Source organism: Ptychodera flava, chromosome 1 (assembly GCF_041260155.1).
Source record: "Ptychodera flava strain L36383 chromosome 1, AS_Pfla_20210202, whole genome shotgun sequence".
Classification (NCBI taxonomy): Eukaryota; Metazoa; Hemichordata; class Enteropneusta; family Ptychoderidae; genus Ptychodera; species Ptychodera flava.
The window spans coordinates 35,443,142-35,460,068 of record NC_091928.1 but is presented as its reverse complement, the minus strand read 5'-3'; the positions used below and the strand labels follow the sequence as shown (position 1 = coordinate 35,460,068).

Sequence of the window (16,927 nt, the reverse complement as noted above, 5' to 3'; positions counted from 1 at the left end):
TTCGGTTGTAAAGTTTGTCAAAGATCAGTTGTCATTTCAGGTGGAACATCAGTAGTCAGATTCCATGGTGGTGGGGTTGTACTGTTTGATGGTGTCTCAGTTGTTACATTTGATGAAACCTCAGTTGTCAGGGTTGATGGTATCTCACTTGTACCATTGGTTGACACTTCAGTGGTCATGTTCACATAAGGTGTTTCAGTTGAAGTGTAAAATGGTGGAAGAGTTGTAGTGTTTGTTGGAACTTCCATTGTTGTGTTGAATGGAACATCTGTTGTAAAGTTTGCAGGAACTTCAGTTGTCATGTTTGAAGAAGGTGCTTCAGTTGTCATATTTAATGGCGGTTCAGTTGTAAAATTTGTTGGAACTTCAACTGTTGTGTTGAATGGAAAATCGGTTGTAACATTGACAAAAACGTCTGTGGTCATATTTAAAGGCGTTTCAGTTGTCACAAAAAAAGGAGGCTCGGTTGTAACGTTTCTTGGAAGTTCAGTTGTCATATTTGCTGGCTTAGTTGTAAAGTTTGTGGGAACTTCAGCTGTTGTATTGAAGGGCAAATCAGTTGTAACATTGACAAAAAGCTCAGTGGTCATATTTGATGGTGTTTCAGTTGTCATAAAAAATGGTGGTTCAGTTGTTTTGTTCGCTGAAACTTCAGTTGTCATATTCGATGGCGACTCACTAGTAAAATTTGTTGGAACTTCAACTGTTGTGTTGAATGGTACATCACTTGTAACATTGACAAAAACTTCAGTGGTCATGTTTGAAGGTGTTTCTGTTGTCAAATAAAATGGCGGTTCTGTTGTAAAGTTTGTTGGAACTTCACTTGTCATATTTGATGGTGGTTCGCTTGTAAAATTTGTTGGAACTTCAAATGTTGTGTTGAATGGTACTTCGGTTGTAACGTTGACAAAAACCTCAGTGGTCATATTTGAAGGTGCTTCAGTTGTCAAATAAAATGGTGGCTCAGTCGTGATGTTTGTTGGAACTTCAGTTGTCATATTCACAGGTGGTTCACTTGTAACATTCAAGGGAACTTCAAGTGTTGTGTTGAATGGTACATCAGTTGTAACATTGACAAAAACTTCAGTGGTCATATTTGATGGTGTTTCAGTTGTCAAATAAACTGGTGGCTCAGTCGTGATGTTTGTTGGAACTTCAGTTGTGATATTTAAAGGTGGTTCACTTGTAATGTTCATGGGAACTTCATCTGTTGTGTTGTATGGAAAATCAGTTGTAATATTGACAAAAATCTCAGTGGTCATGTTAGAAGGTGTTTCTGTTGTCAAATAAAATGGCGGTTCTGTTGTAATGTTTGTTGAAACTTCAGTCGTCACATTTGATGGCAGCTCGCTCGTAAAATTTGTTGGAACTTCAAATGTTGTGTTGAACGGTACTTCAGTTGTAACATTGATGAAAACTTCAGTGGTCATATTTGAAGGTGCTTCAGTTGTCATGAAAAATGGCGGTTCTGTTGTAATGTTTGTTGGAAGTTCAGTTGTCATATTCAATGGCAGCTCGCTTGTAAAATTTGTTGGAACTTCAAGTGTTGTGTTGAATGGTACATCAGTAGTAACATTGACAAAAACTTCAGTGGTCATATTTGATGGTGTTTCAGTTGTCAAATAAAATGGTGGCTCAGTTGTAATGTTTGTTGGAAATTCAGTTGTCATATTTGAAGGTGGCTCGCTTGTAATATTTGTTGGAACTTCAAGTGTTGTGTTGAATGGTACACCAGTTGTAACATTGACAAAAACCTCAGTGGTCATATTTGATGGTGTTTCAGTTGTCAAATAAAATGGTGGCTCAGTTGTAATGTTTGTTGGAAATTCAGTTGTCATATTTGAAGGTGGTTCACTTGTAACGTTCATCGGAACTTCAACTGTTGTGTTGTATGGAAAATCAGTAGTAACATTGACAAAAACCTCCGTCGTCAGATTTGAAGGTGTTTCAGTTGTCAAATGAAAAGGTGGCTCAGTTGTAAAGTTTGCAGGAACTTCAGTTGTCATATTGAAAGGCATATCAGTTGTAACATTTACAAAAACCTCAGTGGTCATATTTGAAGGTGCTTCAGTTGTCAAATAAAATGGTGGCTCAGTTGTAATGTTTGTTGGAAGTTCAGTTGTCATATAAAATGGTGGCTCAGTTGTAATGTTTGTTGGAACTTCAAATGTTGTGTTGAATGGTACACCAGTTGTAACATTGACAAAAACCTCAGTGGTCATATTTGAAGGTGTTTCAGTTGTCAAATAAAATGGTGGCTCAGTTGTAATGTTTGTTGGAACTTTAGTTGTCATATTTGATGGTGGCTCAACTGTAACGTTCATGGGAAGTTCAACTGTTGTGTTGAATGGAAAATCTGTTGTAACATTGACAAAAACCTCAGTGGTCATGTTTGAAGGTGTTTCAGTTGTCAAATAAACTGGTGGTTCAGTTGTAATGTTTGTTGGAAGTTCAATTGTTGTATTGAATGGAACATAACTAGTAATATTGACAAATACACCAGTTGTCATATTTGAAGGTGGTAGCTCAGATGTAATATTTGTTGGTACAGCAGCTGTTGTGACAAAAGGGACATCTGTTGTAAAATTTACAGAAGCCCAAGTCGTCATGTTTGAAGGTGTTTCAGTTGTCACGTAAAATGGTGGTTCATTTGTTATGTTTGTTGGAACTTCCGTTGTTGTGTTGAATGGCAAGTCAGTTGTTACATTGGCAGAAACCACAGTTGTCATATTCGAATCAGGTGCTTCCGTTGTCAGGTAAACTGGCAGCTGAGTTGTAGCGTTTGTCAGCACAGCAGTTGTGTTAAAGGGAACATCGGTTGTAATGTTGACAGAAACTTCAGTGGTCGTATTAGATGACAATTCAGTTGTCATGTTTGATGCGGGGGCTTCAGATGTCAGATACAATGGAGGTTCCGTTGTACTGTTTATTGGAAAAGCACTTGTATTGAAAGGGACATCAGTTGTAACATCAGTAGGAATTTCAGTTGTCATATTGGTCACAATCACAGTTGTCATAAATGGTGGCACTTCAGTTGAGATATTTGTTGACGATTCATCTGTTACATTTGACAAGACTTCAGTTGTCATGTTCCATGGAGGTGGGTCAATTGTTGTGTTTGGGGGTTCCAATGTTACATTTACAGAAACTGACTCAGTTGTGATATTTGGTTGAGTATCAGTCGTCATATTTATTGTAATGTAAGTTGGAGGTGCTTCAGTCGTTCCATTAATAGGTTCTGGTGTATTTTGTGACGGTGGTTGAACTGTTGAAGTATATGGCATCTCAATGCTGGTGGTTGGTTGCACTGCATTAATATTTGATGTTTGGACTAATGTCGGTCTTGAGAAGAGTGTACTTGCGGACGAAAACAGCAGAATATCTGTTGGCAGCGGTGGCGTAGGGTCTCTTGAACTGGTTGGAATCGTAAAAGATGGCGTTGACTCAATTTCAGTAGGGCCAACTGATGGATATGGAGATATACCAATTGTTCTGGGTGAGGTTATTGACTCTGTTGCCATGGACACCATTACCTTTGTGGGTTGAATCAGACTGACTGTTGTCTGTAGGAAAAAAAAAATGAAGATATTTCAGAAATGTTGAACGTCAGAAAATAATGACCTGAATTTGGATACAGGAACAGTAAAAAGTGGACATACATATAAAGGTGTGAAGTGGACAGAACAGGCTTAGATCTCAATTGATAAGGAATACATCTGGACATTGAAACGTTTCTGATATAAAAAAGAAATGTGGGAGTTACAGATACCAAAAGACATGAATTAACATTGCAACAAAATAATATACATGATTGATCACAAATGGTAAGGCGACTTCTTCATCTCAGCAAATAATCTATGGCTATATGGGTATACTAATATTTACTAGTTAAATGTTTTGGTCTTTGTACTCTAAAGCTGACCGTGAATGACTAGGGTTTAAATAGACAATATGCATATTTGCAAGGTAACAAATTTGAATACCAGATGTAAGGTTAACTACAATGACAAGAAGCATGTGAGCAGGAACAGATTCACAGTACACGATAACATATTGCACAATAACACAATAACAGAAAAAGACACATTTCTTTAGGGAAGTGTTAAACCTCAGTATTGCACAGCAGGTTACAGACCCTTTGTGAAAGTAAGGAAATAATGTGTTCTATATTTTTGTCAAGTACTCATGAATAAACTGAATACTTCCATCAAAGTTTCTGCCAGTATACTTTTGTTTTCACTTTGGTACTGACATTTTTGTATTTCTCATGAGTTCTAGGAACCAGAAAAACAGTAGATTAATCAGACTTTAGCTTTTGTTTCAAGTATCTCATGGTACCATACATGACAAACTATGCAGTGTTGAGATGACAGAACGTAAAGGCAGCTTTGAGATGCAGGTTGTGGATGTTACTAGTTATTCTTTTCAATATTAAACAAGACAATAATATAAAATTAAGGAAGCAAGTTCACAAGACAGTGTATTTAACATTTCAGTTCTTTGCACTAAAATTTGGAAGGTTTACACAGAAAAGCAAGTTTCTTCTTACAAATATTATGCATCATACTTTACGGATGGTCTTTCTGCACAGCCTCCTGAACTTTTGGTCACAGGAAGCAAAAAGGAATTCATCGATTACTATGTTTTGAAAATTTAAGTTACTTTTGCATCTAAAAATTGCCCTCTAGTTCAGCTTTCAAAACATTGCCCTTTGAAATATCATTGTCAATTCAGAAGAAACTAAAAAGTAATCATGGCAGGAATTACCATCCCAGGATACACCAACAGCAACAGAATGTTGCCATGTTTTGATTAGTGATGAAATAAAAAGGCCCTTTTAGTAACATATGGGTGTACCATAAGGGATAGGGAAAACTGGGTAGTTAGGTATGACAAAGGTATATGCTGGTAGGTAACCTAAATGCCAAGCTTGGGTCACTCTGAGGTTGGCAACCGAAGTTCATAAAGGGCAAAGAGAACCGTAAACCCTACTGAGGTGGGGTAGGACTTTGTTGTGATTACAAGGAAATGGTGTTTTAGCGGGTTAGAGTTCTCAGACAGTGGTAGGATTAGAGCGTTTGCATTGTATGTGGGTTTCCCAGGATAATCCTCCCACATGTAATACATTTTATCACTACTTGCCAACTTTGTGACCTCAGACCTGCCAACATTGGTATTACCAGCAGTCGCCATTCCCTGTGAGCCAAACAAAGCTGATGACTTGGTCAGGAACGTTGACTTTGAGAAACTTGAAATTGGCTTTGGGTAAACATCCATTGTGCTGTCAGTTCTCGTTATTAATGACCTTCTCCTTGAAATTTGAAGTGACCAAACTGATTCAAAAAGACTTGAGGATACACCCTGGACATTATCAGTAGTACCATTGCGAACTTCTTCCATTGATGATGGCAATTTTACTTTTGAACTGATTGGCATAGCCGAGAGCAAACTTCTCGACAAAAGGGAAACACTACTTGATGTACCATGAACTTCAGGATTTGAAGGTGTGGCAAGGTCATGCTTTGAAGAACTTCCTGTCGAGACCAATGATGCAGTGGTTTCTCTTGATATCACTTCATTTTGTTCAGTACTGTTTCCAACATACAGGACTAAACTGCTGGAGCTTTGTAACAATGTGTCTGTTTCTTTTACTGAACCAAGAACCTCTGGCGTAGGTGTCATGTCATCTTCAAAGTTCATCTCAGAGGACTCCAACTGCCTGGCACTTGTTACTGTATTGATGCTTTCAGTTGTATCTATCTTTTGTGTCTGCAGGTTACTGTCAGATGTCTGTGAGTTTTGAAGAGTGCTACTGATCATTGTAGAGTGATCTCTGCTACTCCAGGGAAGAACAGATGTTAACCTTGGTGTTCTTTCGCTGGAAAGACTTGTTTGAAGAAATAAAGTTGAGAACACAAGATGAAGTGTTGGTTTGTGAGTTATTTCACTGCTCTCAATTGATGCTGAGCTTGAAACCAAACGTCCAGGGTAAGAGGCTTTAGGCCAAGGTGCCTCTGTAATCACAACTTCATCTGATAAACTTCCAGAGAACTGTTGCCTTGTGCTGTGTTTTGACTGATAATGTGCTATATTGGTATTGTTCGGAGGTGAAAATAAACTGTACACAGGAGAAAGAGCTGCTGTCTTTGTGAAAAGTGGTTCTACCGGTATATGTTTCATTGTTCTTGTTCTGAGTTCACTTACGTACATACTATTCAGACCAGCCTCAGCTGAGACAGTTGCAAATCTAGAGGACACTTTATGAGAAAGAGATGATTCTTGAACATGTGTCATCATGTCTGACACTATATCAGACCAAAAGAGACCATCTGTTGGATGCAGAGGCCTTACAGATCGAACACTAACCCATTTCTGGCTTAATACATCAGAGCTTGGAAGATCAAAACTAGGTTGCATGATGGTAGAAAATTCAGTTTTTCTCGTTGATTTGTGCTGTTGTGGCTGACTTTTGGTGGAGAATGATCTTGTCACAGTAACTCCTTTGCTTTGTGGATATTTAGATTGTTCTGGATATGGCATGCTTGAAAATGCGTGAGAACTTTCTGGGAGCTGTATTGTTAGCACATCTACATTTGTTCTTTCTTGTATTGTTCCTCTATAACTGCTGGTATATTTGCCTGAAGAGTGGTTATAGTTTACGCTTGTTGTTATTACTGGATATGTAACTTGGGATGATGGTGTCTCTAGAGAGATCTGAAGAAGTGACTCTTTCATCGAAGCTGTAGATTCAATGATCACAACATCTGACATTGTGGGACCATTTTTTAAACTCGGTGTGTGTACCAGGGTAACTAAAATGGTGGGCTGTTTATTTTCTGGTCCTTCAATATCTATCGATTTACTGCTCTGTAACAATAATGGTGTTGCCAAACTTGGTGAGATTTGGTGTGAACTCTTAATCAAATGTGACAGGGACACAGCTGACCTTTTAAAGGATGGTGTTGACATGATCTGCGATTGTGAGTCTCTAGATTGAGATGGAATTACACTGTGAAGTGTGTGTCTGGTTTGGCTGATTGGTAGCACTGATTCCATTGATGGCAGATGAATGTCATTTGTTGCACTTTTTACAAATGTACCACTCTTGAAAGTTCTGCTGCTGACAAAGACAGGAGATTTTGGATGCTGGACATGACAATGTCAGTCTTCTCAGTATATGTTGGCGGATAATGAGAAACTAGTGATATTGGACTTCTCAGTAAGTTTGCTGAAGCCACTGATAATGATGTAATTGGCAGGACTGAAGTTGGCTGCCAGGATAGCTGACTGTCACTGATATTTGCTGTTATCACTGAATTAACGATTGATAAGCTTTGTTCCACTTGAGTCATCTTGTACCTTGTTGTTATTTCTGGAGATGTTGCTGTGGATGATTGAGTCTCTGAAGAGATCTCAAGGGATGACTCTCTTGGCAAAGCTGTAGCTTCAGTGATCACAGAGTCTGACATTACGGAACCACTTTGTAAACTTGGTGTTTGCACCTTTAACGTGCCCACTGAGTTTATCAATGTGGTGGCCTGTTTATTTTCTGAGACTTCAATGTCCAATGATTTACTCTTTTGTAATGATAATGGTGTTGCCAAACTTGGTGAGATTTGGTGTGAACTTTTAATCAAATGTGAGATGGACACAGCTGACCTTTTAAAGGATAGTGTTGACATGATTTGTGATTGTAAGTCTCTCGATTGAGATGGAATCACACTGTGAAGTGTGTGTCTGGTTTGGGTGATTTGTAGCACTGATTCCATCGATGGCTGATGTATGTCATTTGTCGAACTCTTCTCAAATACCGGTATACCGCTCCAAAGTTCTGCTGGTGACAGAGAGAGGAGATTCTGGATGCTGGACAGGGTTAAACCATCAGTCGTTACAGTATTTATTGGTAGATCTTGCGAAAATTGTGATATTGGACTTCTCAGTAAGATCTCTGAAGCCAAAGCCACTGATAATGATGTAAGTTGCAGAACTGAAGTTGTTGGCCAGGATGGCTGAATTTCACTGATAGTAGATGGGCCACCAGTTTGCCATTTGAGGTGAGAGGTAGTATCCAAACTGTCTGGCAGCAGTACCTGAGAAGACACTTCAGCACTGCTGATAAATGTGGCAGAACCCTTCAGAACCCTGCTGTTCATCACTGATGTGACAGTGTGTGGTATTTCCACATACAGTTGGCTAAATTTTGTGGTTGATAATGATTCAAAATAACTGTGTTTACTCATACTTGGCTTATAAATACCCTCTGTTGTTAGAATAGGTGCTGTTTCATGAGCTGATGATGAACCTTGGGTGAAATATAAGTCTCCCCTGGAACTGTGTATCTTGGAGGTTGTCAGCTCTTCAGATGGTGGAAAGACCTGTGACAGGACTATGCCTGACATCGTCATAATGGTACCTGTTGCGAGGCTCCCCAAATTGTCTCCATATATGCCTGAGTCTGTCATGGCAGTACTTGTTGAAAGGGCTAAATTTCTGCTTGGTGAAATGTCTGTATTGCTAGATGTTGTAGCATAATTTTCTGCACTTGTATATGATTCTGCAATGCTGGGACTTGCAAATGTTATTTTTGTCTTGTCTGTGAATGTCATAGGGAAATCATATGTTTTCAGAATGCTTTGAGGACGAAAGGAATGGCCACTTCTACCAGTACTTTGCAAGTAATTTGATGTCCTTTCACTTGGAAATAGTTGTGGTTGTTTGAAAGTGAGCAGATTTCCAGCTGAACTGCCATAACCTTCAAGCATGTTTATAGAGGTGAATACCTTTTCTGTTTTGTCTACAGGCAGTGGGGAATGTTTTTCAGAACTGACCGGACCATGCAACAATGAACTTTTGATTGTTTGTGCTGAAACTGTTGATTCTGAAATGTTCACTAACATTTTAGAGATGGTACTTTGAGCAGAAATAATAGGTAGACTTTGTGTTGAAGACATCTGTGATTCACTGGATGCTAACTTGTTCCTACTTGGACTCATGTCACTTTTTGCTATAGGAGTACTTTTATTGTGCTCTTCCGGGCTGTTTGATACCAACAATGTATCAATGAAGGATACCACTGGTGTACTGGAGATCCTTCCTTCTGAATCGATGATGCTGTCCACCAGAAGACGTTCAGTGAAATACACTGATGATTTCATGAGCAGCGAAGGAGTTTTTCTGATGCGCTGATGACCACTTGACGCAACAGTACTAGGAAATAGCATTGAAATTGTTTCTTTATTATGTAAAGTATATGGAGCAGGCCTAGGAGTGTCTGAGGCATAGTTAGTAGGGTATCTTGAAGATTTCTGACTGTGCAATGGAAAACTTATGGTTGGTAGGATCTGTGAAGCTTTGTAACCTGGTAAATCTGTTTGCTGATCAATAGTGTTAGTTGTCTGAACAGCAATGTTGGTAAATCGAGATGAACTGCTCAATCTACTTGATCTAATTCCTTTTGTACTTTCAAACTGGTACGTTGGTAAACTTCCAGATGATAAAACACGTATTCCAAGTGTGTTTGTAGAAACCAATCTATCTGTAGTATAAGTATAGGAATTTGATAAGATAGAACTTGATATTTTTGCTGCAGCAGGGTCTGTTGATGATTCTGAGTATTCCATTGACATGACCATGATTGAGCTTTTGGAAGGTTTGATTTGGGATTCACCAGTTGACAGCGAAAGAGGATGTATGGAAGTTTTGTCATGATATATCAGTCTGGTACTTTTAAGTGCTGTCATATTATCTGTGTCCAACACTGAATACATTCGCAGCATTTCTGAAACAGTTGCTGTCGATTTCCTGGGAGTACTTTGATCCAACCACTGTCCTGTTGTTGAGGGCGAGATCCCTGATATTTTGGATGGAAGAGGAGGCTCTCTTGAGCTCTGTACATTACCTATAAGTGGGCTACTTGAAAATTGTTCTGAAGTATAAATGCCTGTGTTTTTACTGAATGCATCTGAACTTTGGGTGATCATTCTTTCAAAGGTGCTGTTACTCTGCATTGGTATACCAATAGTTCTAGTTGGTATGATATGAGACTTTGTGAATGCTGGCAAAGATTGAGTCAAACTCACATATTCATTTGTCATTGTTTTAAGTAGATTAGTATCTGTGTCTTTTACCAACAGGTGACTGGTCAAACTTGATGATGTTTGTACTGTTCTGACTATTCCTCCTGAAGAAAAACGGGAGGGTTGTACTAGCTGACTTACTATTGGCGACATCTGGGACACGACAGACATCATTGGATGTCTTCTGGTACTCCCCCTAGAAACATCAGGCATTGAAATACTTGTAAATGTTGTGACCATGCCGTTTGTTGGTAGTGATGAATATTCCAATAACATTGTTGATGCCATAGTAATCGCTTTGTCCACACTACCAGTACTATGCACCGGAGAACTTCCTTTCGGTAATACATGTAAATAACTTGAAGTTGATGAAAGTTGCCTTGAATGCAAGTCAGTATAGTCAACTGCTTCACTATTTACTGGCACCACTGAAGTATCTTTTAGAGAAACAGAATATTCAGTGGTCACTGAAACTGTGTCTGATGACGTATCTCTGAAGGTGCCTTGGACAGCATCTGACAAACTTCTCGTGAGTAGCTGCTGTGGTAAAAATGGAGTTGATTGAAATTGTCCTGAGTAGCTATAATCATTGGCTGGTAGAGCAGTTGTTGGTACTGTTGCGACATGTTCTGTTGGTGCTAGTTGATAAACGGATGACACTTCTGGAATATTGTCAGTGGAGTCTCCAAAAGTACTGGTGCTTTGAATAATGACTGGTAAACTATTTGATGGTAGAATTGGTGATTCAAAGGACACAGTGGAAAGTGTTGAATGGAGAGAGTCTACTGGTTCTGTTGTACTTGCTGGATATGATGTGGAGCTTTCAGTTGAAGTATCTGAAGCACTTGCTGTTAAGACGTTAGTAATGTTCCCCATGTACAACGGTAAACTTGCAGTTTGTATGACATGTGACTTGAGAGACATTGATTGTTCTTGTTTTATACTCTGAAGGTTTTGTGTCACCAAATTGCTCAAAGGCAATTCTGAGCTGATCTGCCGAAAAGATACTGAACGTTCCAATGGAATTTCTGATGCAAGGGTGACAATTTCATCAGATTTCCTGAGACTTCTGGTCTGTGATCTAGTTTGAAATACGTAAGGTTGTGTTGCAGTCTTATAACTATCTGTTGATGCAATACTTGTAAGTATTTCTGCAGGAGTGTTTGTCTGAAAGATATCACTGGCTAACCCAGATGACCTGCCTGTAGTACCGGTACTTCCTCCTGAATATGAAGTGCCAGACTGATGTATCTGTATCTTTGTGCTCAACAAAATCTCTGATGCAACTGAATCTGTCAGAAATGGTCTTGAACTTCTGTACACTCTTGAATCCAGTGATCTGATGGGCATGTGTGATATTGATACTTCATGTGTTAGTAAGATGGATGATATTAACGGTATTTTTACAGTATGGACTGGTATTTCCTTAAAACTGCTGATACTATGAAGGCTTGAGATTGTTGGTTGACGAATCTGTGATTCATTCAATGAAGTCTGTTGCAAAGTTCTGTCAAGGGTCTTTTCATTACTTGCTGGCAATGCAGTCATACTCTCTGCCAATGACTTTTCTAAAATTCCTGTTATTGACTTTTCAAAGGTAGCTTCAGCAGGAACGGGTGAAGTTTTTGTTGGTGAGATGAGTGACTCTTCTGGCAGTGACTGAACTTGACTTATCTTTGCATAAACATTTGTCAACATTGTTGTCATAGGTAGCCTTGAAGTCCAGTCTTCAGGAAGGAGGGTATATTCTGATGGCATTAATGAAGAATGTATTTCTTCAGTGATGGTTAGGGCATGCAGAGTTGAAACTGTAGTAGGCGAGATCAATGACTTAGTTGATGTTGTTGGAGGTTTTGATGAACTCTGAACTCTATCTGTATCTGCAATACTTGTAAAAGGGTCTTCTTTGTTGTGTTTGGGTAATGAATGACTGGTTTGTTGAGGATGTTGCTCTGAAAGAGTTGTTGCAACATTTTGCATCAATGTAATTGTACTCTTGAATTCACTTAGTACTGATGTTCTAGGACTTGTTGTGACCAAGGTCTCTGATGGTTTTACTGAGTAGTCCAATGACAATTTTGATGTGAAAGGATCAACATACGTTTGTGTACTTCTTGTTGGTGAAATTTTTGATGATATTAAAACAGATGATTTTAGTTCTGGACTCCATTCATCAACTGTTGATGCTATACTTGTAACTACACGTATTGTTGTTCTTGGCATTGCTGTGTCCATGTGCAGGTTTGTAGCATTCTCCAATCTGTCCGCAAAACTGCTTGGGATGAAAGCAGGCAAACTTTTTGATGGTGCATAATTGTTCAGAGATTCATGTGACACTGAGTGCAAGAGTCTTGAACTGACATGTGAAAACTGAGCACTTTCTGATGCCCCTGACATGTGGACTGTTGGTAACGATATGTCTGCAGATGAGCTTTGTGCAGTGTTCGATGGTTCAAACTGACTTTTGGAAAATACTGGTCCACTTTCCATGGGCAAGGTCTTATAGCCAGGTGACATAGATAGAAAACCTCTTGAGCTGTCGTATGATATTGTATCCATCACACGTTTTGAATGTGATGTTGAATATTCAGCTGACAGTTTTGAGAAACTGGTCGATGTTTCTGTAGAACTACTCAAGATTTTCAATGGCAAAGTTCTTGACTTTAAAACTTCTGAAAAGACAGTTGCTGTCTGAAGTTTTTCTAAACTCTCCTTATGACTAATAATGGTTCTCATTTCATTCCTTGGTTGTGCAGAAGTGGAGTCTGTTGCCAATAATGTATGTGGTATTTCTGGAGTGTGCATGATTCTTCCCACAGAACTACTGAGAATGTTCATTTTTATTGCACTTCTGGTTGGTAAAAGTGGTAAGTCAGTTGATTCTGAGGGATGTGGAGTAAAAGTCATGACATTATCTGCCATTGTTGTAGCAGAACTGGAGACAAAATATGATGAAAACACCCCATGTTCTGATGTCTCAAGTGAAACATTGGTGACCGTTCCATCAGCTGGGCTAACACTGTTTATTTGTTGACTCTTTGTTGGAGAAATGTTTAATATGGCATCTAATATTTCTGTTGAAGTCCTAATATATGCAGCAGTGCTTTTTGTGAGTAAATTATCAAAAGTAGCGCTATGAGATATCTTATCTTTTGTGATAAACTTATGGATACTGGAAAACTGACCATTGTCAGAAGAGTGACTTGACATGATTGTAAACAGCTTTTCATTTGGATCCAGTGACACTTCTGACTGAATCGTTTCTAACAAGATTACTGAAGAGCTACCGGTACTAGGCTTTCTGGTGAGTTGAGCAATTGTATTACTTTGTGTCAATAGCGTATTGTAAGTGGACACACTGTCATGAGAAGCTTCTTCAATTTTGCCGAGTCCAGATGTTGCTAAACTTCTTTCCAGTGACATTTGTGATTCTGTAGGAAGGCTTTCAGATGAACTAACCTGATCTTTTGACTCAAGCATTGTGATAGAGGAACTTGGTATCTGGTTCATTGAAAACGAGTGGTATCCTGGAGAAATTTGCAAACTGTTAGAGGTCCTGGGCATTTCTTTGATTCTGCTTGATGTGTTTCTTTCCAGACTTTTAATCTGAGATGTCTGCAGTTGATTGTACGTTGATGAGTATTCAGGGGAAATTGGTAACTTAGATTGCATCATCGTCAAAGGTGACATGTCACTCACACTCTGAATCTGAAAATCTGTGTGTCCAGATGACTTCTCTGGCATACTGGCAGCTTCACTAGAATGGCTAAAGACATATGGTGATAAAGTTCTTGTAGGTGATTGGGTATGAGATGTTGTGTGTAAAGGCTGGAATATGTCACTGAAAATATTCATGGTTTCACTACTTGTGAGGAATAATTGTATAACTCCTGTTGATTCAATTTGACTCTCCAATGAACTGATTTCTGTGGATGTTATTTCCTCCCTATGACTGTTTAATGAAGATTGGAGAACTGTTGCCCGTGGCAAGACTTGCAGCTTGCTGTAATTTTCTGATATTTCAGTCAAAGTTGGAAGAATGTGTGGACTTTGTGTCTCTTTAAATGATGTCCTTGTAGTAGATGAATATGGATGATATGTCCCATCAACACTAGGAATTGCTTCACTTGAAGTACTTTGAGAAACTGCTGGAAATAAATTTGTTGGTACAATTTGTGACTGAAGGCTCTCACTGTCAGATGATGAAATTTCTCTGAAACCAGCAACAGGAGTTTGACTCCTTTGAGGAGTTTCCAAGTTCAAATAAAATTCTGAGAGTCTTTGGCTCACTTGTCCTAACACCTTGCTGGAAAATATCTTCTGTGAGGGAATCCATGTACTCATGAAACCATTTTCACTGGTTTCCAGTATTGTTTGTGTGTGTGACTTCGTTGGAGAAGGTGACAACTTCTGCACATTTTGACTTGGTGTGTTCACTAAAGCAGTCATGTCAGAACTGTAAGTTCTTGTTTGTGCCGAAGATGCAATGGTAAAATGTGATGATGTCACTCCTGCTACATTTGCACTATTGCTAAAAGTACCAGGACTGTTTTGCATAGAGGCAGAAGAGATTGCATCATAGGAGGATGTGATTGGTCCAGGAATGATTGTTCTTGTGTGAAAGTCGAAAGTTGTTGGCATCACTGGGTTTGGTGATTTGCCAGTTTCTGGCGGCATCGACGGCACTTTGCTCTGGGAATCTGAAGCAATGTGTGAACTGAACTTTGACTGCTTAGATCTCTCCCTCTGGGACGACTCTTGTTTTGTCAAAACTGAAGTGGCACTAGCCTCTGACATATATATTTTCGATGCACTTGATGAATGCACGAGTGATGGCTGAAGCCTCAAACTATCTGCTTTGGATGAATGAAAACTCAAGTGAGAGTGTGAAGAATCTTCTCTGTTTGTTTTCACATATAAATCTGTGGTGCTTTTATGCATAGCTAAAGTTGAGAAGTCTCTAGAACTTTTCACTCTATTTCGATTACTTCCAAAGCTGACGGCACTACTGTCAGTTTGTGCTCTTAAATTGTCTGTGGAAAGTGAGCTGTGGAGATATAAATTGTCAGCAGTCGATGCAATCCCAAACTGTGATGGAGTTTCAGGTATGATACTGCTCACTGGCATTCTCCCAAATGGAAAGGCTGTGGGTAACAAGCCTGTTCTTGAATTGAAAGATGATGGTGAGTTTTCTGATTGAGAGATAAATGGAGAACTTCCAAGCTTTGAAGAAGTCGTCACAGAGAGGTCCATTTTGGTGGTAAGTGATTCAATGTTGGTTTGTGTGTTGGTAGAATGCTTCGGTGCAGTTCCTGAACCAGATCTTTCTAAGCGTTCTGAGGGATTATGGGTACTTAAATGCCTTGAAAGAAGTGACATCTGTTCAAAAGGTTCACTAGTTTGAACCAAAACAGTCTTGAAGAGATGAATACTTGGAGATGGTTCAACAAAAGTCCGATGGCTTGTTTTTATGTCATATATATTGTCAGATCCCCTTGATGCATCTTGATAAATACTGTTGAAAGGACTGTTAATTTGCTTATCAAACTGTGGTATTGCACTTGATGGAGATATAAAATGACTGTTCAAACTTGTATCTACTTCAACAGGATCTATTGCACTATCTGTAAATGACTTGATTGTACTTTGTTCAAATATTGCACTTGTAGATGCCTGAAAGGGCGCTGTAAATTCTGAAGGCTCCAAAATGGAAGAGATTGCAGGTATACTTTTCCTTCTGGCAGTACTCGGAGCAATGGAAGGTGTAGGAGAAATACCGGTAGTTATAAAGTCAAATTCTCCGAACATTGATACTGTTGAAGCCTGATCTTGAACGTTGAGGGATAAAAGTTTGCTTCTAGCTGCTGGAGTTTCTTGACCTGCTATCAGAGAACCTGATAATGTTTTGTCTTGCAGGGCAGATACGTCATAGTTGTCCTTTGAATATGTTTTTTCAGGAAAAATTGGTTTTGAAGCGACTGATGGTTGTATACGAGCAGTGGTATCATATACACTGGACCACGTGTGTGTAGTTGTTGAAATCTCTGATGGCTGTCGTGGAACTTTTGAAGATTGCTGAGCCAAGTTTACGACATTTGTTGATTCAATTAATCCTTGGCCTTGTGTCACGTCTTGTGTTTGAGAGAATACTGCTGCATCAGAATCTGTTGTTTTTAGCGCAGCAGTATTTGCTAATGGTGACGTATTTTCCCTTGTGTATGGAGACTCAGGTGAAGCAGGTGATGTATTGTAAATGATATTGGAGATCAATACTGGGGAAATGTCAGTTGGAAGCAAATACGGAGTAGCTATATCACTTGAATGGGCATTCTCACTTGTCATTAAATCATTCGCGACAGACGTCCTTCTAGTACTATAATCTGATTGTCTAATCTGGACACTACTCGTCAGTACTCTTTGCTCAACATGTTTTGTATCCATGACAACAGGTGATGAAATGGTTGACATGCTATAAGTTGCCATCAGCACACTCTTGGCAGTGGAAGATGCAGCTGCCGGATGAATTGTCGACTCTGATGGTGCAAGCTCATGAACATAATGCATGCTGGCTGCCATGGAAATGACGGGTCTCATGGCCCTTGTAGAAGTCTGAAATGCATAAAATGAATTGACATTCATTGATGTGATGATGCAGGCAATGCATGCAAACAGCCAAACTTCCCATCCAGATTGCATGCAAAAAATGTAGACACACATGCATAGATTGACCCAGGGTTTTACATGACGCGCATTTCTGCGTCCTTTACGCATAAAACCGGACGCAGGACCCCTCAAAAACTAAACCACGCGTCCCTTGGGACGCAGCAATATCTGTTGCTGGTGTACACCTT

At 39.3% G+C, this 16,927-nt stretch overlaps 1 protein-coding gene across 1 annotated transcript in view; it reads right to left on the bottom strand.

Annotated features, from left to right (window-relative positions):
• Positions 1 to 17: 17 nt before the first annotated feature.
• Positions 18 to 16,927, bottom strand: part of LOC139136085 (mucin-5AC-like) — a 43,750-nt gene continuing 26,840 nt past the window's right edge. The window contains exon 3 of the mRNA XM_070703872.1: positions 18 to 3,563. Within this exon, the coding sequence (XP_070559973.1) occupies positions 18 to 3,563 (3,546 nt within the window). The remainder of the gene's footprint in view (positions 3,564 to 16,927) is intronic.